General features: G+C 37.7%; 1 protein-coding gene across 2 annotated transcripts; it reads right to left on the bottom strand.

Moving 5' to 3' along the window:
• Positions 1-2,638: 2,638 nt before the first annotated feature.
• ZHX1 (zinc fingers and homeoboxes 1) lies at positions 2,639-27,143 on the bottom strand. 2 transcript variants are annotated; one of them, XM_028105667.2, is made up of 4 exons: positions 27,060-27,143; positions 19,308-19,420; positions 6,717-9,566; positions 2,639-4,228 (listed from the first exon to the last, which is right to left on the bottom strand). In XM_028105667.2, the coding sequence occupies exon 3, from the start codon at positions 9,339-9,341 to the stop codon at positions 6,720-6,722; it is 2,622 nt and encodes an 873-aa protein (XP_027961468.1). In that variant the 5' UTR covers positions 9,342-9,566; positions 19,308-19,420; positions 27,060-27,143; the 3' UTR covers positions 2,639-4,228; positions 6,717-6,719. The 2 variants fall into 2 exon arrangements, with proteins under 2 accessions (XP_027961468.1, XP_027961467.1); XM_028105666.2 differs by having other exon boundaries at positions 26,973-27,127.

Here is a 27,143-nt window from a genome sequence, read left to right as displayed (position 1 = left end):
TTGCTTCAACAGATGGTACTGGGAAAACTGGATTACCACAAGCAAAAGAATGAAGTTGGACTTCTACCTCACACCATATGCAAAAGTTTACTCAAAATGGATTAATGACCCAAATATAAGAACTGTAACTATAAAACTCTTAGAAGAAAATGTAGGGGTAAACCTTCATGACCTCGGATTTGGCAATAGATTTTTTTCTTACTAAGTAATCTCTAGGCCCAATACGGGGCTTGAACTCATAACCCAGAGATCAAGGGTCCATGCTCTACCAACGGAGCCAGCCAGGTACCCCCGGCAATGGATTCTTAGATATGACATCAAAAGCATGAGTAACAACAATAACAAAGATAGATAAATTGAACTTCATCACAATTGAAAATTTTTTGTGCATTAAATGGCAATATCAAGAAAATGAAAATACAATCCACACAAGGGAGAAAATACAGTCAATTCTCGTTCCTCTCAATAGTTATGCTCTATTATGTCACCATGAACACTGAATTAGTGAATACTGAACAAATGCTCCTAGGGTTAAGATCCTGGAAGCTTTTGATCATAACACTTTTGTAAACTGATCAATACATAACCTGTTCTATGTGTTTTTCTGTTTAAAGATAACTTATTTAATATACATTGTTGATTCATTAACATTGAACTCTCAGCCAACAGCACTATAACTCATGCCTGAATGAAGCTTGTCTAATATGTATTTTCCTCCATAAGGCACCTCACAGCCTTCTTGCATTTATAAGCACTAGACAGCACTCCAGCACTACACTTGGGGGTCATATTAAACAGCGAAATCACCAATAAAAGACAAAAAAAAAATACTTAAAAAGTGGCACTAACAGACTATAGAAAGGATGCTTTCTATAATCTGAGAGCTGAAATATGAGGCAAAGCACCACTTTTTTTTTTTAACTTCATCTGGGAACATGCAGATTGGCAACTCAAACGTCTTGCCACCATTCACATGTGCATGGATGAGCACAGAAGTGCCATGAATATTTATTTGGGGATTACAAATATATTTTAGTGAGTAGTCAAATTTCTACAAACAGAATCTGTGGATAATGAAAATTGACTGTATTTGCAAATCATATATCTGATAAAGGTGTCATATAGAATATACAAAAACCCCTAAAACTCAGCAACAAAAGGCAACCCAATTACAACTTGGCAAAAGAATTGAACACACACTTACTTCTCCAAAGAAAATATACAAATGGTCAATAAGCAGATAAAAGATGTGGAACAGCATTAGTCATTAGAGAAAGGCAAATCAAACCCACAAGATACCACTTCATACCTATTAGAATAGTTACAATAATACTTTTTTTAAAACTGAAAATAAAAGGTGTTGGTGAGGATACAGAGAAACTGGAGCCCTTGTATGTTGCTGGTGGAGTAAAATGGTTACAGACACTGTGGAAAACATTTTGTCACTGTGGAAAAGTTTGATGGTTCCTCAAAAAATTAAACATAGAATTACTATTTGATTCAGCAATTCCACTCCTAGATATATATCTGAAAGAACTGAAAACAGAGACTCAAACGGATACTTACATGCCCATGTTTACTGTAGCATTTTTCTAGCCAAAAGGTAGAAACAACCCAAGTGTCTATCATAGAAGAATAGATAAACAGAAGAATAGAAAACAGAAGAATCAACAGAAGAATAGATAAACAAAATGTACACACGGGGTTGTTGAATCACTATGTTGTATACCTGAAGCTAATGTAACACCATGTGACAACTATACTCAAACAAAACAAAACACAGATACACTCTGGAATATTATTCAGCCATAAAATGGGACAGGGGCACCTGGGTGGCTCAATCGGTTAAGTGTCCAACTCTTGATCTTGGCTCAGGTCTTGATCTCAGGGTTGTGCGTACAAGCCCCACATTGGGCTCCACGCTGGGCATGGAGCCTACTTAAAAAAAAAAAAAAAAAAAAAGGAACAAAGTTCTGATATACTGTAACATGAATGCACCTTGAAAACATGATAAATAAGTCAGGTACAAAAGGAAAAGCATTGTATGATTCCACTTACTTGAAATATCAAGAATAGGCAACTTCATAGAAACAGAAAGTAGATTAAAGGTTACCAGCAGGGGGGGAAGGGGAAATGCAGAGTTATTGCTTAATGGTTATAGAGTTTCTGTTTGGAATGATGAAAAAGTTTTGGAAATAGTGGTGATAGTTGCCCAACATTGTGAACATAATTAATGCCATTGAATCATACATCTAAATAGTAGCAAATTTTGTTATATGTATTTTACCATAGTTTTTAAAAAACTCAGTTAATAAAATGGGAAAAAAATCACTGAAAACTACTAATCGCTGCTAACTTTTATTCTGTATTGAAGGACATAAACAACCGGGAGAAGAGGAATTTTGCTCTGTCAAATAAATATATTTAAAAGCTAGCAAACATCAGAGCAGAATGTAGTGCCAATTTATAAAAGAGACAGAGGGGAAAATTACTACTAGTTATTTATGGCTATACAAAGTCGACATATTACAAGGGAAACATAATATAAATGTATTATTCAAAGGCTTCATTTCCAATACTTGACATTTCAAATTTGAAAATACGAAAATTGTCAAACAAAACCCAGACCACATTAGCAATGGTTTAAAAAAGGAGGAATTTAATTATTATAATACAGAGTGCTTTAAGAAGTTTTTGAATGTGTAAAAGAAAGAACAGTTTAGTGCATTAAATTGTTACAGTCTTTACATTGCTTCTTTTTAAAAAAGTTAACAGTAGTATGAAAAAGCCACCCACAAAGCCAGCTGTCTGAGTGAAGAAATCAGCTAAATTGCAGCATTTTGGAATTACTAATAAAGCTATAGTTAAAAAATAAAAAGTTTATAAAAATGAAAGCAGCATGCATATTCAAGGCTTTTTCATAACATTTCATTAGCTGACAAACATTTAGGTAAAAACAAGAGCTTAATATTATTCATTAAATTAGACAAAAGAAACTGGCCAAGCCCACTACATCTGGTCATTCAGAAAAACATTTTAAAATTCAGAGCTAATTAAACTGAACATTTTTTCTATGAAGAAAGCACATTTTGAAAAACAATCCTATAGTCACAAAAAAAGGGTCCTTTTCTCAACATGAATGAACAGCACCGGTCTTTACAACGTTTATAAGTTAGTATGAACTTTCAGTCTCCTGATATGGCAAGAGTTAACAGTTAACACTCCCATGATTCATAAGTGAAAAGCTAACCTTTAACTCATTATGATCAGTTCAGAAGTTTTTCTCTCTTCACTGAAATTGCTACATAAAGTAGAATTTCCCTGAAAGATAATTCTTGAAAATTCTGATCTGATCCCTGTACAAACATTTCTGATCTCTATATGATTGTAAGAAAACACTAAGTATATATTTACTATATGGTTCTTCTTCACATTTTTGGTAAAATATTTCAGAGTTTCGCCCTAACCAAATTCTTATGCCATTTTCTTCTTCTTCACTATTGATTATCTTTAGTTTAATACAAAGCAAATTCAGCTCCTAATTAAAAAAATGAACAGATTATTACAGAGTAATAGTGGTATCCATGAATGTGTTCAATTAAAGATCCAATCACTAAGGGCCAATGATATCACAAAATCTTACTGTTTCAACATGTGTCAATAGGCTGTTTTTCTCACTTACACTGAAATGAACAAGCCCACGCACAAATTTCAATCTTAGCGCAGGGCCTGATAAATAAGACATAGAAATAAATCAGGTTTTTCTTTTTCCTGTTTCTAACAATTTTTACTCTGTAAAATGTTTGGTCACTCAAAGCTATAAGCTTAATCACATATCAAAGAATACAGGCAATAAGGCCCATCTCACTAGACATACAGTATTAAGCTGGACAAAATATGAGGACAAGCTCTAGTGGTCATTAAACCCCCTCAGAAAGTCTAAGAATCAGAACATCTCCATCATATCAGAATAAAAATGTACTATATTAAAATTTGAATTTTTACAAGTTGTTTAATTAGTGTTCTATTTACATTGCAGAACTTCCGCCAAATGCAGTAGTTTAACTTTGGCACAACATTAAGTTCCATTTCTTTTGGATATTGGATCCTATTTTTTGAGAATGTGTATGCCCCAAAACGTTTTCAGTGTCATCAAAGATTGGGCCCATTCACAGTAAATCAGACATCTTGCATTGAAGAATTGGTTCTCCTCCAACGTTTTAGGCAGCTATAAAAGAAAAACATAATAAAAAACTAAAATTTTAAAGAAAACCATGTTTTAATGTTTACCACTTATGAAACAAAAATTATACAAATTAGCCATTAAAATACATCCTCTGTATTTGCTTATTAACACTGAGATCACTTGTTACATATATCTTATTTAAAGCACTAGAGTTTGTGTGTAACTCCTATGTATATGTTCTGCATATAGACATTTTCACCTATATGTAATAATTTATAAAAACAATTATTAGTAGGAAGTATATATTTCACTGTCAGTTTTTGTAATAAACAGACTGAAATCTAAAGGCTATTGTAATTTTTTCTATTTATATACAAGTCTGGCTTGTACAAAAGATATATATGTATTTTACTTTTTGCAATAACTATTTTGGAAAAGTTTTGGTTACTTATTTTTGGTAAACTGAACCATATTTAAGTGAAGAAATAACTATTAAGAGGAAACTTATGGTGAATCCTTTTATAGGATGAAACATTTTGTTAAGCCAACAGTAACTTACTAATTAATGTACTTTATAATTTTAGACTTTTGAATATTTTAAAAAAGGCATGCCTGAATATGTACCATGAAAGTGCATGTCTAACATATATGATACAATTTTTTGAAAACTGTGGCTTTGTACGTATTTTTTTGATCATCGTATCCATTAGAGTATCACTATAGAACATGAGAATTATCCACACAAACTTAAAGTCAAAAACTGTACAAAAAAGTTCCCATTATCTTTAAAAGATTGCAGCTCCCTGCAGAATCACTGCTGAGGTTACTACAACCACAGGGACAATTCACTGCAGCAACACATTTGTTGATTTAATCTTGGCCGAGTGAGGATTCTTGTGTTTAGCAATTAAAAAAATGCCTGTTAAAAATATTTTATGCATCTGGGTCAGAAGAAAGCCTGTCCTGAAAATTTCTGACATTAGGAAGCGGAGGGCTGTACTTTAGGATAAAGCTGCACGAAACTGTTTAACTTCCTGTGACTTACATTATGCTCTATAACCTGCAGTGAGATTTACTCTAAAATAGGTGCATTTTTAGTTTCATCTGTTTTTCTGCTTGAAAAAAAATGTTAATGAAAAGAAAGCCTGGAAAAGGACTGCTAAGCAATAAGAAAACTGCCTGGTACATATTAAGCTCTCTATAAATAATTGTGTAGCAAAATAAATAAAACCAGCAAGGAAGACATGGGGGAGTTAAGGAAATACTGTGCAGAATCACAAAGCATAAAAGTAGAGGATGGGTAGGGATGTAAACAGCTAAGGAAGTAAGTAAATAGGCTCATATGATAATAAGGATCTATGTCTCGTTTCCTTCTTTACTGTTTGAGAACACCACAGTAATTTCTGATAATAAAATGCTTTTGGACTACTGATAGACATATACAAACATTTTGTAGCAAGTGTGTTATTCTCAATAGAGTATAGTTTTATCCTAGAACACTCCAAAACAAGAGAGTAGAAAAGAATGGAACTTTGCTATTAAATCCTAAAAGTATTAAGAATTGAAGGCCTAACTCCAAATCAGGTATCTGATTTGCAGCTACAGTGAAATTTCAAATAATTCAATCTATAAAAGAATTAAAATTTAAGGAACATGCCAAACCTTTCAGATTTAAAGCAATATTTACTCGCTACTCGCGCTTTTATAGCAAGAGATGTATTTTTAACCAAATACAATGTTTCTGCTGGTAGCAGGTTTGTTTTCTATCAAAGAATGAAAAGACACTTTAGGCAAATGAGTTAATTTAATATCAAATCTGTTATTTACCTTTTGATCTCTAAGACAGAAATAATTTATATCACAGTTTTCAAAAACAGATGCCATCTAAGCAAATATGAATTTACACAGAGCCTAAAACAGACCTTTGGCTTTCACCAAAAAAATTACTGAATAATTTTAACACATAAAGCATTTTAAACTCTAGTTAAAAACCTAATAGTTTGGGGGCAATACAATGAATAAAAAAAGATACCCATTTTTCACCTAGTTTCCTAAAACTGAGCAATCCTCACCCCTGTGGTAAGTCTGTCCTTCGGTACACTTTTCCCCTTCTTTTTAGTTTTCGTTTTTGAATTCTTTCCTTAAATAGGCAAAAAATGAAGCTTTAGTGAAGGAGGGTTGCAAGCAATACATTTTAGTTATCTTTAGTACTTGTGAATCCCCCCACCACCAGTCTCCCTTCTCTGAGAATGGGCAACTTTCCCTTAAAACAAAGTGAAAAAACATTTTATATAAAAAAAGTAAATAATTAAAGCATCATTAAATTCTACATAATAAATGTAACAGTCATAATAATCAGACCACACATAATAATCACATATCTCTTGGCCACAGTCACTGTCCCTAGTCCTCTTATTAGCTAAAAGGAAAACCATTTTAGAAAAAACTGTCAAAAGTGAAGGTGTCAGATACAAGGCGACTATTCTAAATGTCTGTGGTTGATGATAATACACTCAGATTAAAAACTTACATTTCAGTCATCTGATTTAGAAAGCTTCCGCTTCACATGTCGTGGGGGTTCCCAAGTGTCACTATCATCTGTTTCTTCTTCGTCCTCTTCCTGATCATCAATAACTTCATCTTCCTCCTCATTTTCCTCAAATAATTCTATACCCAACTCTGATCTTCTCTGTCTTTCTGCAAACCACTCTCTGACCTGCTCATAGCCCATATGTGATTTGTTCACGAGTTCGTCAAGGTCTTGCTCATTAAGAAATTTGTGCTTCAGGTAATAATCCTTAAGTATTGCAGTTCCAGTTTTAAATTTTATGAGTGATGGCCCCCTGTCCCAGTTGTTCATTCTCTTGCTTCCCCTTGGCCGCCCACGTGGTCTTCCTCTCCCCCTTCCTTTGGGTCTCCCTCTCCCCCTTTTCCGAAGGGAGGACAGACCATTCATACTACTCGAATTGGCGCTTTGATAGTAGTAGTACCATTTTAGGTTTCCATTTTTCCAAGCATAACGGGTGTCCCCAAACCAACTGACAATGTCTGTTCTAGCAAGCCCGCTCTCTTCAGCCAACTTGTCATACTCTTCTGGCGACGGCCACTGCGTTCGCACAAAAGCACTCTTAAGCATGTGCAACTGCTCGGGTGTTTTTTTACAGATCTTGCCTGTACTCCCTGGCTTAGGTGCACCAGATTCATCTCTGGGAGAAGTTTCTCCGGCTTCTTCTTTGGAACTACCTGCATTATTTTCCTCTATTTCCATTTTCTCTTCCTTTAAAGCTTTTGATTTCTTCTTCTCTGTAAACCAAGCATCAATTTCCCTTCTGGTAAGTTTGGTTTGCGCTCTTAACCTATTTAATTCTTCATCTGTGAGGACAGAGCTATTGAGAAAACTTGCCTGAAGGGCACGAAGCTGCTCTGTGGTCTTCTCTTTAAACTTCTGGGGAGTGAAGTCAGGAAAAGGATTCCAGGATTGTTTAGGCTGTGAAGTAACAACAGTCGGGGATTCCGTGGTTTCATCACTGGAGTCAATAATAATGGTGGTGGAGGAATCATTGTTGAGATGTAAGCACTGATTACTCTTTGAATTTCTCTGATTGTACCTTGTGTCACTAAACCATTTCTTAATCTCTCCTTTAGTCAGGCCTGTGATTTTCATAAGTCTGATAATTTCTGAATCGTGGGGAAACTGATTTTTAAGGTAGCTGACTTTTAATTCGGCCAGTTGCTCTTTAGTCTTTTTTGCCCGAATGCCAAATGAATCAGGGTTTGCTGCTGCGGTTTCGTGTTTGACGAGCTGGGAAGGTGGGACTGCTGCTGTGGCTGGCTTTGTTTCTGCAATCGGCTGTGCGGCAGGTGGCTGACTTTTTTGTACATTTGTTTGATTCGGAACCCCTGCCACGGTCAAGGCTATAGGTGCTGTGACCGGCAAGGTGTTTGCTCCAGCTACTTGTGTGAGGACCAGACCTGGCTGACCAACTATTTGGCATGTCTGTAAAATGGATGGTAAACCATTACTCCCTGTGGAAATGTGTGTAGGAATAACAGTTATGGTCTGAGGTACAGTGTGTACTGTTCCATTGAATTGTTTCCTTCTGGCCTCCTCTACTTCCTCAGGAGTCCAGCTAACACCATGCTTTAGGCGTTGGGCTGAAAACCATATCTTGATCTGCTCCTCTGTGTATTTTGCTTGAGCAGAAAGAACAGTAATTTCTGACATTGTTGGATAAGGGAATTTGTTGTAGGTGTTAAGCAAAAGGGGGTTGTTATCCAATGCAGCATTGTAGGTGGGAATGCTATTAACGGGGATTAAGACTTTGGGAATCAAATTGGAATTCTGCTGAGCTGATACAGCGGTTATCACCTGTGCTAACCCAGGAAGGACTGCTGCTGGGGTCACCACTGTGCTGGCAGTGTTCGGATGTATTCTGTTCACAACGGAAGTACTTGTATTCGATTCAGAAGCTGAAGAACTTGGATTTTCCACAGTTTCTTCACGGTCTGGTTTGATTTCATTCTCTTTGTCTTCAGGAATGTCCTCAACTGAGTTGTGGTGAACTGTAATCCGTTTGTTCTCCACTTTATTTTTCATCATCTTCATAATTGGAGTTTTACTGATAGATATTCCTGAAGAAGAAACTTCTGTAGGTTCAGCTTGCTCTGAATTCTCCTCTTTAACAAAACTACCGTCAAAAGTCAGATCATTTATTGTCTGTTCAAAGATTGTCTGGTTATTTCGTTTCACCATAGTCAACTTAAAATTCTCTTCTCCTGGGTGATATTTCAGATTATGCTCAGAAAGTGCATCATACCTTTTGGTAAGAAAATTGCATTCGACACAAACATAGGATGAATTTAGCACTACGTTGGGATGTTCTGAATCCACATGAAAAGTAAACATATTTAGATCTGGGGTTTGAAAAGTACAATATTTACATTCATAGCCACCTTCAACTTTTTTATTTTGCTGATTGTCAGAATCCACAGATTCATGAACTTCTTCATCACTTGAGATACTCTCTGCTCTGGTGTTTTCTACAGGTGTAAGTACAGGAGGACCTTCATCCAAATCTGATATCAACTCAAGGTCTGGATCCTGTTCACTGGCAAGGACCATGCAGGGTGTGGTGGATTTTCGCCTGCTTGCCATTCTGATGTTATGAGGAAAATCTCAGTGGTGCTTAAAAAGCATTGAGGCTTAAAACCGTTCAGTATTCTTCATTTGAAAACGATGGCTTTTGGTTCTTCAAGTCCATTTTTGTGTTCAACAAGTTTCATTAGCAGCTTTTTCATGGTGCAATCAAGTAAAGAGCTTATTGTTGGCAGATAAAATACTGTTGAACTGCTGAAATTTTTGAAGCACAACTCCAATCACCTACATTAAGATAAATTAAAAAATGTGTTTAAATGCGTGATTATGATCTTTTAAACAAACTGCAGTGATATTTCACTTACATGAAGTTGTTGGATAGCTCAGTTATAAAGATCTACAGTAAGACCAGAACCAGGAAAAAAGTCCTCTAAGGATCAAAATACATGTCTCCAAGCCAAATCACTGAAGGTCACATACTGTGCTCATGGTCAGCCCCCAGGCCTCTTTACTTAGATTTTTCAGCCACCTCTATATTGATAGGGAAGTGGGAGAAAAGTCTGCTTTGGCAAGCACGCTAGTATCAATGTGAAATGATACTCTGTTAACAAGGGAGGAAATTGAAAACTATAAAAAGCAGTCACAGGTACTCAGAGACTATGGCCATTAAGTGTGTAAGAAATTCAATCCGTCACTTAGGTCTTCTTCCTCCTCCTAGTCTGTTTTATCATTCCAGTAGCAGAGCAGCAAAGATGGATATACACGATCCAAGTTTTAGAAACATTCTTTTCTTTCTTTTTTTTTTAAAGATTTTGTTTATTTGACAGAGACACAGCGAGAGAGGGAACACAAGCAGGGGGAGTGGGAGAGGGAGAAGCAGGCTTCCCGCGGAGCAGGGAGCCCGATGTGGGGCTTGATCCCAGGACCCTGGGACCATGACCTGAGCTGAAGGCAGACGCTCAACGACTGAGCCACCCAGGCGCCCCTAGAAACATTACTCTTAATCATTCTCCACAATGCTACCAGGATTTATAAAACATATCTGATCACATCAGTTTCCTGACGTAAAGTTTCCCCAGTGCTTGGAAGAATGAAGCCCAAACTCCTTAAGCCACGTGTAGTCCTCTTCACACCTGCCCCCAACCTCAACTTCCTGACGTCTCTCTCCTGACTCCTATTTCTTATGCTTTGCGCACAGTAGACACAATTGCTGTTCCAGGGGCACACAATGGAGGCTGTTCCCTATGCTAGGAGCCTTGTTTGTGCACGCTCTGTGATGATCTTTATCTGCCCTATAGATCTCTCCCTTTAACTTGGATCCGCCCTTCTCCTCGGTTAACCTTCTAGTCTAGTACTTACCGAATTGTGGCAAAGGAATGTTACATTTCTGACCTAGAACCTATCCATACTCCTGATCTCCTTACTATAGGTGAGTCTCATTTTTCCAAGGACCTTTGTATCTTCAATCTAATGTTCTTCCAGCTGAACTATCTTGGCTGACTTCTCATTCATTTCTGTATCCCCTCTGTGTACAAAAAGCCGAGAAGGAGGGACTCACTAAATGTTTATTAACTTAAACTAGAATGAATAGGAAAACAGTCCTATGAAACTCAACATGCCCTGCCAAATTATGGAAAGAGCCCAAATGTCCATCGACTGATGAATGGATAAAGAAGATGTGGTGTATATATACAATGGAATATTACTCAGCCATCAAAGGAAATGAAATCTTGCCATTTGCAGCAACGTGGACGGAGCTAGAGGGTATTATGCTAAGCGAAATAAGTCAGTCAGAGAAAGACGAATACCATATGATTTCACTTATATGTGGAACTTAAGAAACAAAACAGGGGGGCACCTGGGTGGCTCAGTTGGTTGGGTGTCTGCCTTCGGCTCGGGTCATGATCCCAGGGTTCTGGGATCGAGTCCCGCATCAGCAGGGAGTTGGCTTCTCCCTCTGTCTCTTCCTCTTCCCTCTTAACTCATGTTCTCTCTGTGTGTATGTCTCTTTCTCAAATAAATTAATAAAATCTTAAAAAAAATAAGAAACAAAACAGATGAACATAGGGAAAGGGAAAAAAAAAGGAGAGGGAAGCAAACCATAAGAGATTCTTAACAATAGAGAACAAACTGAGGGTTGATGGAGGGATGTGTGGGATGGGCTGAATGGGTGATGGGGATTAAGGAGGGCACTTGTCATGACAAGCACTGGGTGTTGTATTTAAGTGATGAATCACTGAATTCTATACTTGAAACTAATATAATCATATGTTAACTATTTAAATAAAAAATTGAGATAAAAAAAAGAAATTCAACATGCCCTGAGAGCATCACCACAGAGAACAGTAGCTGAAATTCACAAGAATGACCGTGACTTATCAAGAAAAAGTGAATCATGCTCATACGCATACATTTTAATAATTTTGTACCCAAATATTTAAAATAAAATTTTAATGCTACATCAATGAAAGGCAGTGTGCTTCTGAAGTCTAACCCAAAGGAAAATGACTAAAATGAGTTAAGTGGTCTCATTTATTTTCTACCACAAATTAGAACTATTTTCATTTATTAGTATAATCCTTGTCCTAGCTGAACTGAGAAGAAAAAGTTTACTTTAAAGATTATAAAGCAAAACCTGGTCTGTATGAGGAGATATACTGACTCAGGGAAAGGAAAAACATCACCAAATTTTCCATATTATAAAATAAAAAGCATCAGCTTAGTAATAATAGTATCCTATTCTCAAAGAATCCCTATTCTCAAAAGGTGTCATTCCTCCCCTCTGGAAAAAGCCTTTGATTTCTAAGGGAATATGAGGAAATCACTGATATTTAGAACTATTTCTTAACTAAATATTATACACTAAGCTAATGCCATCTCTCCTATTCAATTCAGTAGGATTTTAACTATTTTGTTCAAGTGCTAGTATAGCTGTTTGATCATTTTTTTGTCATTAGAAATAGGGAATTCCTCAAATAGTTTGAAGTATGGAAGAGCAACAAATGAGCAGCACCCACATTTTTGGCCGTGAAGGAGAATTGTTGAAAGGCAGGGGAGCTATTTTGTAACTGTTATTCTCCTAGAATCTCAGATTATATTTAATTGGTAGTATACTGATAGTTAAAAATCAAAGATAGAAGGTTTTTTTCTGAAGCTATATTTCCTTAGTGATGGTTTTCAAACTTTTTGTTGTAAGCAGCAGAGCCCTTTCTTCAAACAAAATTCTATGAGAAGTCTTGGGGCAAAACAGAGAAAAGAAGAGCTGTCTGGCTGGAGAAGTAGAAAGGCTAACCTACTTCCTGACCGCATCCCATGGAGCCTACAAATCCTACTACCTCTGAAGGGTTCTGAGATGAGTTTGAAAGCCTGTGCCTTAAAAGCTTAACTACTTTCAAGACAATGTATCAGTGTCACCAAAAATCCTTCTCAGCTTACCACTGCTGAGCCATGAAATTTGAAAACTAATCTAAAGTGAATTTAATGTGTCCTTCAGGTTGTTTCACTGTAGAAGACAGGGCTTGGGCACCCAGGGGTAGAAGAGAGTAGCCAGTACTAATAAGAGATACAGAAGAGAAACTTGAGGAGCTAAGATCCCTTTATCATCCTGGCTCTCTAGGTCTTAGGTTAAACTGCTTACTTTTCATTTTATCTTGCTTAAAAATAGGAATCTGCTAAATTATTATTTTTATTTCTCTTCCTTATAGCTCACTAGCTCAGAATGGTCAGTTCATAAGAATTTACCCAGATATAAAAATATTTAAAAGCTTAAATGTTTTTTGCTAAAGTCATAAAAATTACAAAATATTCACAGGTTATTTTACAATCGAATGATGTATATGCACCATTGTGTGTTTTCCTTTGAAAGCACTGGTTTTGGCAATATAAACTTAAATAAGCTACTTAAAAGACAAATTAAAAAAAAAAAGTCTTCAGTAATGCAAGACTCAAATCTGATTATCTTGGGTATTAAAGATGGCCTCAAGCTCAGGTTACTTCTATACCCAAATAAACAGACCCGACAAACACTCTTCCCACTTTACTTCTGAAACTGTTTACATTTACCTAACAAAACCAGAGTCACTATATTATTTAATGTATTTCTAAAGGGAGACAGAATCCCAAAATAACCTCAAGATTTGGTGCAATGGCTCAGTCCTACTATAATGTATACAGCTCAAAAATAGGCCAAAGCGCAAAGGCATCCTCATGGTCCTGATTATATAAAGACATGATTTGGGGGGAAGCAGGGAACTCAGTACAAATACCCCATTTTTATGACAGAAGAAACCCAGGCCCAGAGGAATACATTCACAGAGGCGCTGTGATATAGGATCAAACCACAGGTTCTGGAGTCTCCTCTGTCACTCAGTGGTTCAGTGACTATAAAAGTTACTCAGTATCAACCTAAGGTTTCTCACCTGTAAAACCAAGATTCTTCATTTCAACAAATTCACACAACTATCTGTTGAATGTCAACCATGGGCCAGGCACTGTGTTAGGTACTACCCGAAGGCGATGACTGTGACAGATTGCCTCAGGTCTGTCAGGTACTAGCAGTTGAGTAAGAAAAACAGGCAGTAAATTATCACTTAAAATAACTGTGATCATGCAATGAGAGAGGAAGTATCAGGAACTCTATGAGCACGCTGCAGGAGGCTTCTAGAAAGGAAGCAGAAAAGGTTGCCTTGGAGAAGATAAGAAGGGTGCTATCCACCTCAGAGGCTGATCAAATAAAAATGCTTCACACATTGTCCTATACAGTAGATGCCTAATTAATGTTATTTTCCAGTCTCTGAAAAATTCTTTTGGGAGATGAATACCACTTATTTAGTATTATCCTCTCTCTCTCTCCAGCAATTTAATCAGCTGACAAGGCACACAAATTGAATGAAAAAGCGGAAAGGGTAAAAAGTATAAGAATTTCTTTGGTGTGGGTCCAATTTATCTCCTTTTATCATTAAAGTGCAATGCGGCTGAGACAGGAAAATTGCCATACAGAGATCGCTATTAGCTGACAGGCATCTCATCCTCTACTTGAAGGTCAAATAAAAACAGAGCTCAAAATCAATTTGGGGAACCTTGCACTATTTACCTGTAAAAAGGGGTAGAGTTCAGTTGCACAACTGAGTAGCTAGCTAGGTGGCTTTGCAATTAAAACACAAAGTGAAGACTGCCAATAAGATAAAAAATTATGCTCTAAATGCATCCAGCACTATAAATATAATTATATTTGAAAGCGATTTTCAGTAGAAAAATGGTAAAAACAAAATAAAACAAAACAAAAAAACCCTAATCTGATCAACTGTTATATGATCGTTAAAAAATGGTAATCAAGAGTAATTAAGGAATATGAAAAAAATCGCTTCTCAGTCATTTGGCTTAAGATCAAGTGTAGGACTATGAAAAAATATCCATTTACTGTTAAATTTTTTAAAAATCAGAACAAAATCTGCATATTAATTATAAAGTAACCATGGGAAAATATGTAGGCATATGGAAAAAACTAGATGAGAATATATAGAAATGAAATTTTCACATGAGATTATGGGTAAAATTTTTATTTATGTGTGCTATTTAAAAATGTTCTTTAATATTATTATAACAGTGCTTTATTATAAAATACAACAAACAATTTCAAGGCCTTAAAATTGCAAATAGACTAGAATATTCTGATGGTCATTTGTCTAGAGTTGGAAACAAAGTTTACTTTCTATTTTTAAGGAAAAAACATGTGCTACATAAAGGTTTTTTTTCAGGGGAAGCAGAAATCCCTGAGTATGTATAACATTCAAATGTTTTCCATACATTTTTGGGAGCTGCTCCATGGTCTGAGAAGTCAAACTAGTTCTTCTACGAACCCTCAAGAGCACTCAGAATCTGCAGCGTATGGATCTAGGTCAAGCCAATTTCCATGGTTCTATCTGCATCCTGACTCTTCTTCTGAGGGTAGGACACTCCTTAAACAATTCATGATTCTTAATTCATCAAAATAATGACAACAAAGTTTCTTTACAGAAAAGCATTTAATGAGAGTAAAATTCATTTTACCACAGTATAAAAACTGGGGACAATCCTAACAGCAGTTCTTACACGGTCAACAGAATGTCTACTTAGTTCTCTACTATATATCCCCAGGGCCCAACACATTGCCTATCAAGGCCTCATTAATATTTGCTGGAAAAAAAAAAAAACCTTTAAAATTGTGTATTATAACATTTTACTTCATTAAACACTCATTTATAGAGGAGTTATAAAGAACAACTGCGTTTACTTTATAGTAGATTATTTCCGATGGTAAAATCCTTACTAATAAAATTACCTTAGTCATTAGAATATTAAAACATCTTCATATATAGAACATTCTATTTATTAAAATATAGCAATGAGGGGCGCCTGGGTGGCTCAGTCATTAAGCAGCTGCCTTCAGCTCAGGTCATGATCCCGGGGTCCTGGGATCGAGCCTGGCATCGGGCTCCCTGCTCGGCGGGAAGCCTGCTTCTCCCTCTCCCACTCCCCCTGCTTGTGTTCCTGCTCTCACTATCTCTCTGTCAAATAAATAAAATCTTTTTTTCTGTTTTTGTTTTCAAATAAAATCTAAAAAAAAAAATAAAATAAAATATAGCAATGAATATTCAACAAGTATTTACCAACATCTATAATTCTGTTGTAACAAATCAGCTTTGTGTATCAGTAGTATATATCTAAATTTGTGGACTGTTTAAGAATGAAACAAGGGAGGGGCACCTGGGTGGCTCCGTTGGTTAAGGACTGCCTTCAGCTCAGGTCATGATCCCAGGGTTCTAGGATCGAGCCCCACATTGGGCTCCCTGCCCAGCAGGGAGCCTGCCTCTCCCTCTCCCTCTGCTTCTCCCCCTGCTTGTGCTCTCTCTCTCTCTCTGTCAAATAAATAAATAAAATATTTTTAAAAAAAAGAATGAAACAGGGAGATAAATTCATTCACGGAATTAGTCCTGCAGTGAAATTCAGGAGAAAAGTGTTCCTGTAAAAACAGCAAATGCAAATCTGAACTTAGAATCATTATTTTTCTATTCCTGGAGAAAACTGTACTCTAATGGTGTTCTACATTTTTAAAGAGATTAAAAAAATAAGTTCTCAATGTAATACACTATACATAGTAAATTGTTTCAAATTCTATGCTTAGTGCTACAAAAAGTCTAAAATTTTTTATAGTTAAGCAGAGACATAACTATACTGAATTTCCATGCCTCCATTTTTTTTGGCTGTCTTGTACTTCAAATTAAATTATTAACAGACAACAATTTATTTGCTTCCTTAGCCACAAAAGCATATTATATCGGTAAGATTTTATATGAATAAAAACAACTTTCATACCAATTCTTAGTCAAATATGAACACATAAAATAACTATAATTTTTAAGGATTATGTTAGTTTTGAGCTGGTACTAGCTAAAAACTGTTCTCAGGGTAGCTAAAATATAAACTGATAATCCCTTGGGATATGTATTCATACCTATACTGAGAATTCTTAGAACTCTGTATTCTATTTAGTTTCACTTCTTATTCTCTGAGTTCTATTTAGCCAACTGAAAATACTTATTTTTACATGTTTGTATTCAAACTAAAAGTTTCAAATCCACCAAAATCACAGAATGCATGAAATAATAACAGAAATAAAGAATAAGGGGGTCAAATTAAAACAAAGAATATCCACCATGTTAAAGAAAAAAGTGTCTAAGAAGACGCTTTCTTTAATTAAAAAAAGCAAAGCAATTTTGGCCTTTTTACACTTGAGGCATTTCTCAAAACCAAAATGTAAAAATACTTAGAAACAATGGTCAAGTTCTTAAAAAAAATTAAATGAGAACTTTGACAACCCAAATTTGTATCCACAGCAAATGTTTTTAAGAATTATGGTAACCTAGAATCATTACCTAAGAGATAAATCTCAAGAAAACTACTAAAATGGTCTCAAGATAATCAAAATTCGAGTATCAAGGTGTATACAGAAAGGAGTAACTGATAAAAATGAAAGCATCGGAGAAACTGTGGCCAAAAATCATCTAATTGCAGAAGATCCTTTTGCTAATGCTAAACTAAGGGCTTAAGGGTTTAGAAATTCTATCCTCTCTACCTGTTTTTTTTCTACCTGAGAAAGCCAACCTTAATACCGCTAAAGATTAAAAGAAGAATCCAAGCTGGACAGATTTCTCCTGGCAAGCGCTGACCCCAGATTTGAGGAGTGAAATGTCTTTTTGAAAGGTCTCTACAACACTAACATCCTGGTTTTCTACCTTCGGCTGGCATGTAGGTCGGTATGTAAATATTGATTGTGATACATAAATAAGTACTATAAAGAAATCTCCTATCTTTGTTACTAAAGTTTGTAGTATTACCCCAAAATAATTGTTTTGTTGGAAATAGTTTTCCCCTACTTTTCTCAAGGAGGTATGTTAAATCTTTCACAGTCTAACACAAGAATGCTATTCTTGATTATAAGTGAGATTATCATTGAGAGGCTGAAAAACCATTCATCTGTCTGTTACCTTCCCAATTTATAAAATAACTGTTACATGTTTCAGTCAAGATGTAATCATTCAAGGGGCCCCTGGGTGGCTCAGTCCTTAAGTGTCTGCCTTCAGCTCAGGTCATGATCCCAGGGTCCTGGGATCAAGCCCCACATCGGGCTCCCTGCTCCTCGGGAAAACTGCTTCTCCCTCTGCCTACCGCTCCCCCTGGCTTGTGTTCCCTCTCTCTGTGTCTCTCTCTGTCAAATAAATAAATAAAATCTTTAAAAAAAATACTTTGAAAGATAATCGTAATTAGTATTGGTAATGTCAGCTTGTAAGGACTCTAACAATTTTTAAAAAGTGAAAGTTGAACCACCACATTAATAGCTGTGGAATCTGGGGCACCTGGGTAGCTTAGTCGATTGTGTCCCACTCTTGGTTTTGGCTCAGGTCATGATCTCAGGGTAGTGGGATCAAGCCCTGGTTTGGGCTCCGCACTCAGCTGGGAGTCTGCTTGAAGATTCTTTCCCTCTGCCCCACCCCACCCAACTTGTGTGTGCACATGCACACACACTCTCATTCTCTCTTTCTCAAAAATACATAAATAAATCTTAAAAAAAAAATCTTTCCTAGTACTTTCTGGAATTATCTAAAATAACAATTGGACTAGGGACGCCTGGGTGGCTCAGTCAGTTAAGCGTCTGCCTTCGGCTCAGGTCATGATCCCAGGGTCCTGGGATCAACTCCCGCATCGGGCTCCTTGCTCAGCGGTGAGCCTGCTTCTCCCTCTGCCTGTTCTGCCTGCTGCTCCCCCTGCTTGTGCTCTCTCTCTGACAAATGAATAAAAATAAATAAAATAAAATAAAATAACAATTGGACTAAAGTGTAACTATTTCAACACTACAGTATGTGATCTAATGCTTCTTATAAAAGCCAATTTATGCCACTTAAATAAAATATAAAAGTAATTATATACAAATATATTCAAGTATTTAAATACTGGCATGCTTAACCTAAAACAAAGTATTTAATCATCAATATCCTAATTTTTAGAATTATAATTAACTATTATTAGTAGACTATATATTGGAAATATATTTTCAGGAATTGTTCTTTTAAGTCCTGAAGGATTTTTCTGGATGTAGGTAAAAAAACAGTAAAATTTCTAGATCAATTTCCCCACACTAAAGTTCTCTGCCCTTATGACCTTCATTTGTCTTATTTCCCACTGTTACCACAGCACCAGTACAGTGCCTGATACACAGTGTATTTTGGTAAATATTAATTGAAAAATCAATCATTAATATACCACATAGATTTATCATGAAGTGTGATGCTGTTTCCTTTGAAATTAAAGCAGCCAATACTCCTATATTTTTAAAGTTTGAAATTACATTTCTTAACAAAGTGTCAAGAGTAAGTGCTGCTTTTTTTAAGAAAAGCTTTTTAAGATGTTAGCCAAATATAGGATCATGGGATCTAAAGGAAGCATATTCAGAATCTGAGTTTTACCATAACCAAACAATGAAACACATACTTGCCATAGCTTCTTCAGCATTCTGTTCTTTGACACGGAGGGTGTCCCTTCAAATTAGGTGTTTAGCTCAGGCCATCATTACCAACAGGTCTGAAGCATCTATCTGCCATTTCCTACAAAAAAAAAAAAAAATCATCACTTTACTATTCGAAGATATAATTCAGTCTTAGGACTTTAAAGTTTATGCCTTCACTTTTTAAAAATAAATGTAATTTTGAAAAAAAAATCTAACTTCCTCATAGAAATTGTAAAAGAATCATTTAAATGATTCTAGATATAATTCAGTCTTAGGACTTTAAAGTTTATGCCTTCACTTTTTAAAAATAGATGTAATTTTGAAAAAAAAATCTAACTTCCGCATAGAAATTGTAAAAGAATCATTTAAATGCCAAACCCAATATTAATAAGAAACACAAAATTTAAAACATTCTCAAAAATTTTATTTATATTATATAAAACCACCAAATACTGTTTTCACTATTATGTTATTTTCAGTAAAAATTTTCAAAATGTGGGGTGCCCGGGTGGCTCAGTCACTAAGCGTCTGCCTTCGGCTCAGGTCATGATCCCAGGGTCCTGGGTTCGAGCCCCACATCGGGCTCTCTGCTCAGCGGGAAGCCTGCTTCTCCCTCTCCCACTCCCCCTGCTTGTGTTCCCTCTCTCGCTGTGTCTCTCTCTGTCAAATAAATAAATAAAATCTTAAAAAAAATTTCAAAATGTAAATATATGCAGGCTGAGTATAAAAGCTGAGATGAAGAAATTGGGAATTGTAAAATATTAAGTACACAAAACTTATGAAGGACAATTTAGTTAAACTAAGACGTGGGAGGAGGTGTATATTTATATATTTACACATAAACCCACTGATATCTGTATCCTAATTTACAATACATTAATTGGAATGGAGTGGATTATTAATGCTGGCAACAAGCCAATACAACTTAAATAAACTAGTGGTACTCTACCCCAAAGCATGTGGTATCTAATAGAATGACCTGTGTTATTTCATTTTTGCAAGAAAGCTACTACCAAATGGCTTTTCAATCAGTGTGTTGTGAAGCATCAGACTGTACAATCAAACAAACAAAATCATTCTCCAAAAATTGAGATATGTGTCCAAAAATGTTGTGGCATATTATTCAGAGTACTTAAACCAATCAGGAAAATTTAATAAAAAGTGTAATTGCTTCTCTTAATAAATAACAGTAAACAGTACTTTTGAAGGGTTGAAGCATTTTAGCTGTTGTTCTTTAAGCACTGAAACTCTGTAAACCAAGTGAATAAATATTAAGGAAGATGATCTTCCAAATACCTTATCCTTCGATTCTGTCTGTTCTTATATAGACGTTCATGAAGAGGCTCTTAAGAAACAATGTAAATACCCCAACCCTCTAGTAAAATACTTCTAGGTTAAGTTAAAGCTTAGGCTGAATAGCTACACTATTTTCATGAAAAGGAAAAGAGCATTTTCCAGTGGAGCATCCTGCTATCTGCAGCCTGGGATTCTACAGTTTCATTTCCTGGTATCTCCTTGTTTGGAAACTCCTTAGCTATCCATCTACAGGATGTGGACTAGAAGAGAAGATCGGAAACAGCTGCCAAAGAGGGGAAGTTATTTTCCAAAATGAATTATTAATATTATAGGAAATTGGTAACCTATTTGAATCCATTCTTGAATCACACGGTAATTGCAAGATGTTTTACCGAACGAGAGTCTCTTGAGAAAGAGCTGCTGAGACATGTAAAGGCACAAGGCAACTAGAGGAGCAACAAATGAGCTCCTTGATACTTCTGGATGAAAAGCATACTTGCCTGATGTTATTTCAGCTCCTGATACTGACATTATTTTAAAATACTTCTCTCTAACTCAAAGTATCTTTTTAAATTTTAAGATTAGAATGAACTTCAAAAATTAAAGAAGTCATCTCAGCCATATACATTATATAATAAAACAGATGAGTTGTTTTGGCAGATGAACTGTAAATAAAGATGAAGAGCTTGGGCTTTGGAACCAGACTGCATGGGTTCAAATCTCAGCTCTGTCACTTACTAGCTGTGTGGTCTTAGACAAGTGGCTTAGCCTGTCTATGCCATCGCCCCCTCATCTAAAATGGGGCTCTACTAACATGTATTTAAACTAACACATAGGGGTGCCTGGGTAGCTCAGTCATTAAGCTTCTGCCTTCTTTGGCTCAGGTCATGGTCCCAGGGTCCTGGGATCGAGCCCCGCATCGGGCTCCCTGCTCCGCGGGAAGCCTGCTTCTCCCTCTCCCATTCCCCCTGCTTGTGTTCCCTCTCTTGCTGTGTCTCTCTCTGTCAAATAAATAAATAAAAAATCTTTAAAAAGAAAATAAAATAACACATGAAAAGTGTTTGGAATATTTTCTGGCAGTTAGTGAGTCCACAGTTAGATTTTTTCTGACTTTTATTTAAGGTATTAACTTTAAGTTATACAATAAAGGAAGTCTTCACATAAACTTTGCTAAATGTTAAGACACTATAAAATATTTTTAAAGTCTGGGCAATAATCAATCAATTTTATTTTCCATTTCATACTTTTGAGCAGATTAAGCAATGCTAGAACAAGTTGGCTTTAACACGTAGACATTAATCAATCACAATTTATATCCTCCACCCCAATATACACATACTTCCTCTGACCTTAGCCTCAAGGAGAATCATTAACGTATGACACATTTTAAAAGGTGTTTCATAGAACTAACAAAGCTCTGACATAAATCATCTTATTGTAGTCATGAACAGAAATTGTTCTCTCCTCCTCACTTTCAAATACAGTCCACACCCCAGCAAAGTTTTAAACAAACTTCTTTTGACAATATTAGAAGGTAAAAAGGAATAGACTTAGTATAGAAGATAAACATAATTATGGGGCGCCTGGGTGGCTCAGTTGGTTAAGCGACTGCCTTCGGCTCAGGTCATGATCCTGGAGTCCCGGGATCGAGTCCCGGGATCGAGTCCCGGGATCGAGTCCGGGATCGAGTCCGGGATCGAGTCCGGGATCGAGTCCCGCATCGGGCTCCCTGCTCGGCAGGGAGTCTGCTTCTCCCTCTGACCTTCCCCCCCTCTCATGTACTCTCTCTCAAATAAATAAATAAAATTAAACAAAAACATAATTATGGGTGAAGTGCTTAGAAATATCAAAATCTTGGGGCGCCTGGGTGGCTCAGTCGTTAAGCGTCCGCCCTCCGCTCAGGTCATGGTCTCAGGGTCCTGGGACTGTGCCCCATATCAGGCTTCCTGCTCCGCAGGGAGCCTGCTTCTCCCTCTCCCACTCTCCCTGCTTGTGCGCGCGCTCTCTCTCTCTCTCTCTCTCTCTCTCTTGCTGTGTCTCTCTGTCAAATAAAGAAATAAAATCTTAAAAAAAAAAGAGAAATATCAAAATCTTTCGATCTCCTTTCATTCCTCACAATAACCAAAAAAAAAGAAAGACAGACCTTCAGGAAGGGGGAAAAGGGAGTCAGAAATCCTATGGGAAATATGAAATCACTAAAATTTAATGACAAAGTTCTTTTATTTAAAATAATACGTTTATGGCTACTACACTTTAATGTTTTGGTTTTTTAGATAGGCTTTGAGAATACTATTTTTTAAAAATCTGTATCAAAAAATTAAAAACAAATATCTTGCAGAAAAATTTTGACTGCCTTGGGTGCCTGGGTGGCTCAGTTGGGTGAGCAACAGACTCTTGGTCTCAGCTCAGGTCTTGATCTCAGAGTTGTGACTTTAAGCCCCATGTTGGGCTTCACGCTAGGTGTGGAGCCTACTTAAAAAAAAAAAAGTAAAAAATGTTGACTGCGGGGTGCCTGGGTGGCTCAGTCGGGCGTCTGCCTTCGGCTCTGGTTGTGATCCCAGGGTCCTGGGAACGAGCCCCACGTCAGGCTCCTTGCTCCGCGAGAGGCCGGCTTCTCCCTCTCCCACTCCCCCTGCTTGTGTTCCTGCCCTCCCTATCTCTCTGTCAAATAAATAAATAAAATATTTAAAAAAAGTGTTGACTGCCTTGAATAAATGTCATTCTTAACCTGCTCATAAAAACTTCTTTTCCAAAGTATATCATTATATTTTTGTTTGGATCAAAGGTATATAAGACCATCTTACTACCCCTTGAATACATCATAGAATATTGATAATATAACCTGCAAAGATTAAGTATCCTTTAAGGCAACTACATAAACATTTACATAATTTACTTTGAAAATTAACTGTATGAAATACAGATCTCCAAAATGTAAACTCAAATGTCTATCCTGATTAATCTAAATCAGCAGCTTCAGCCATTCAAATTTGGTTACTCACAACCACAAAAATATCAGAGCAACAAGGATACAATAAAATAGATCAGTAATATTATGGAAACATTGGCTATTATTCAAAGGCTAGCATCACAGTTTTTTCCCCCTTCAATTAAATGTAATTAAAATTACTTTTGAGATTACACAGGATGATTTAGAAGGATTTTAAGTTAGAAGAAATTTAGAAGTACAAGTGAATGTGTTACACTGGGTACAGTGCAATAGATATTTCTGAACACCTCCCTAAATTAATGAATATTAATGAACCTAGCTTAGGGGGCGCCTGGGTGGCTCAGTCACTAAGTGTCTGCCTTCGGCTCAGGTCATGATCCCAGGGTCCTGCATTGGGCTCCTTGCTCTGTGGGAAGCCTGCTTCTCCCTCTCCCACTCCCCCTGCTTGTGTTCCTGCTCTCACTATCTCTCTGTCAAATAAATAAATAAAATCTTTTAAAAAATAAAAAAAAAAACCTAGCTTAGGCACTGAAGTTTTAACACTGCTAATATTCAAATCAGTAGAGTCTTTTGAGCCCAAATCCACAATAATGCAATATACATGAAATGGTTATTTCCTCAGCTACATTTTAATCATTTTAGTAATTTTAAGAGTATTTCCATTTAAATATAAAGCCATGATTTACAGCAAATTAAGTCCCTAATAACCCATTTTTGTGCCCAATTAACATTATAAGAAAGAAAATATAAATACATTATAACATCACCTTTCAGTCTTAATGTAAAATATAATACAAAAGGGAGAAAATCTCCAACATGAACCACCTCACCTATGCTATTAAGTTGACTAATAAAATAACTGTAAAACTTCATTCACATTTATTGAAAAAAAAAAACACAACAACCTTACAAGTATCACCAAAGGTGAGTTTATGGCCATACCACCATGAACACACCCGATTTGGTGACAAGTATCACCAAAGGTGAAATAATTGCTACATCATTCACAAACTGTCCTCCAAATCCAGTGAAATAATAAGCTCGCTATAAGGGAAAGACATCTACTATTAATGAGTACAAGCACAGTACAAGCACATTTATGTTTTCAGCCTTAGCATATTCTCAAACCGTCTGGCACCAGTGCCACTCTGGTTCATCCAGCCTAATCTGTTCAGAATTGAATACAAAACTAGAGCTACATGCACTTTGGGGAAACCAAAGAATAGCTCACATGTATAATAATACTCCAAATGTGCAGCTCTCAACTAGTTTATACTTGTAATGTGTTTGAGAAGACATCGCAATGAAAGACATTAAAGCTCTTTTAAAAATACTAGAATGGTTCAAGATATCTGTATGAATCATAGCTGTCATCAGGTACCCAAGTCTTTCTTTTTTTCTCATTTTAATCCTGATCATTAAATAAAGCATTTGAAGAGGTACTTCTACAAAAAGATTCACTGATAAGTGAAATGCTATCATTTCTATACTGAAAGAACCCAAGACTTTACATTTTATTTTGCATAGGATTAGTCAGCTTTGCCCTAAAATGCTTAAGAGTAAGGAGAGACAGATTAAGAGGAAAAAATATTCACGAGGGTCCTTTTACATCCTGTTATGCATTATTGTCTTTGGCAGCACCCACATTTCTTTTGCTTGAAATCAAGAGTCAGAATTGCTACTTAAGAAATTTTTTAAAATCTATGGATGTACTGAGGCCAATATCCCTGTTAAAACCAACTCCCATTCATCCTCACTGATGGCATAAAAACAAACGACTTTTGTTTTTTTTGGATAATTTTTCAGACACAAAGATAATTCATGTAACACATATAACACAAGTTCAAGCTTTCAGACAAAGACTGAGATACAGTGACCAATACCAACGAATCTAAAGGAGCACTTCTGTAGGTAGGTACACACATACACTCCAAACCCACAAACAGGCACTCTTCTGGAGGGAAAACTGCTTCTTCCTCCCTGTGAACCCTGTATCTCCCAATTCTGTGATTTCCCCCGTTTCTGTTATCCTCTTAATCTCTAAGAGAATTGCTTTTGCAAGTTACACGGAATTCCAACCTAGTCACATTACAAACTATCAGCCTTTTTTTTTAAACATTCCCCCCACAAAGATTAGCTCCTTCTCATGCTTTTCTTCAGCTCTGGGGGGTGATGACAGAAAAGCTCTGTGGAATTCCCACTCTGCCCCATTTCTACCCTGGATTCCTCCTCTATCCACCCCTTTCCCCGCTTCCTCCTTCCCCTACCCTGAGTCTCTCTCATTGAAGCCTGGCCAGAGCTTGCTGCTTCGCTAACCTAAACTAAGGATATCAAGCGGAACGTTCTCCTTCTCTGGGGTTTTGCTCTTTCCTTACTGTTATCTACAAAGGGGAGAGGTGGAGGGAGATGCACGAAACAAAGAATGTCAAGTCCCTTTACCTAGAACTTTGGTGTAAATCCACAGGGAAAGGGCATCCGCCAGGGCTCCTCTTCCCTGCCGTTAGACCCCGCTCCCTGCGCCCTCACACCTCCTTCCCAGCCCTTCATTCCCGGCCAAGATTAGGAGATTGTTCCCGTTAGGCCCCGAGGCTCGGAGGAGTCCCTGGTCGGCCTCCCTTGTCTCCGTCTGAAAGGGACGGATAACGTTTCCATTCTCTTTAATTAACTTCGAAGTCCCAGTCTTCCTCAAAACCGAATACAGTTCTTAAGGACTCAACTCTGAGTCCGGCCCCAAAGCGGGGAACGGCCTGGACCCGAAATGGGTGCCTAGCCTTCTCTGAAGTGGGGTACAGCCTCCCCCGAAAGATTTCCCGGGGCTCCAACCCCAGTGCCAATGCGTTCAGCTCCAGCAAGAGGATCTCTCCCTGCTCTCCGAGAGGCAGTCCCCACGAGGCCACGCGCCCCCTCCAGGGCAGGCCTTCCGACCTCCTCTAGGACCCTCAACCTCGCTGGGCTCCTCTGTCCCTACGGCGCTTCCCCCGCCCCCACAACCCCGGAGGCCCCGTCTTCACTCCCCTCAACAGTCCCAAGTTGCTCAGTGCTCTCGTAAGGACGCGGGCTGAGATTTTCCCTCACAGAGTGCCCCCCAAGCTCCGTCCGCGGCCGCAGACACCGCGAAAGCGCGAAGGAGCCTCAGGGGCCGTCCCTCGGTGGCGATTCCCCGGTGCAGGCAGGCCGGTCCCTCCCCCTCGGACGCCCCGCGCCGCGTCCCCTCCGCTACCGGCTGCAGCCAGGGCGCTGAGACCCCGGGGTCTCTGCCCTGGAGCCGCCCTCCTCCGGTCGGCCCGCGAGCCACGCGCCTTCCCCGGCCGCCGCGCTGCTCGCGGGCTCTGCGCTGCCGGTTACCCCCCGCAGTTCCCCGGCGTCCCGGCCCACTCGTCCCGGAGCCGGCTAGCGCCGCTACCTGCAGGGGCCGCCGCGCCTCTCAGCGCCCCGCCGCCGCCATCTTGCATTTCAAACCGGCTGCACTTTTCAGGGAGTCAACTCTGACCTGTGAACCCTACACCCGGAACCGTTCGGCGGGCCGGCACACGGCCTCGGCAGCTCGGCGGGCCTCGCGGAGCGTGGAGGGTCG

This window comes from Eumetopias jubatus, unplaced genomic scaffold (assembly GCF_037043125.1).
Source record: "Eumetopias jubatus isolate StellerSeaLion01/CBP00866 unplaced genomic scaffold, mEumJub1_p1.0 scaffold_4, whole genome shotgun sequence".
Taxonomy (NCBI): Eukaryota; Metazoa; Chordata; class Mammalia; order Carnivora; family Otariidae; genus Eumetopias; species Eumetopias jubatus.
This window is presented reverse-complemented; position numbering and strand designations above follow the sequence as displayed.

Coding starts and splice junctions, on each gene's coding strand:
- ZHX1 (XM_028105667.2), bottom strand. CDS start 9,341: ATGGCAAGCAGGCGAAAATCCACCACACCCTGCATGGTCCTTGCCAGT.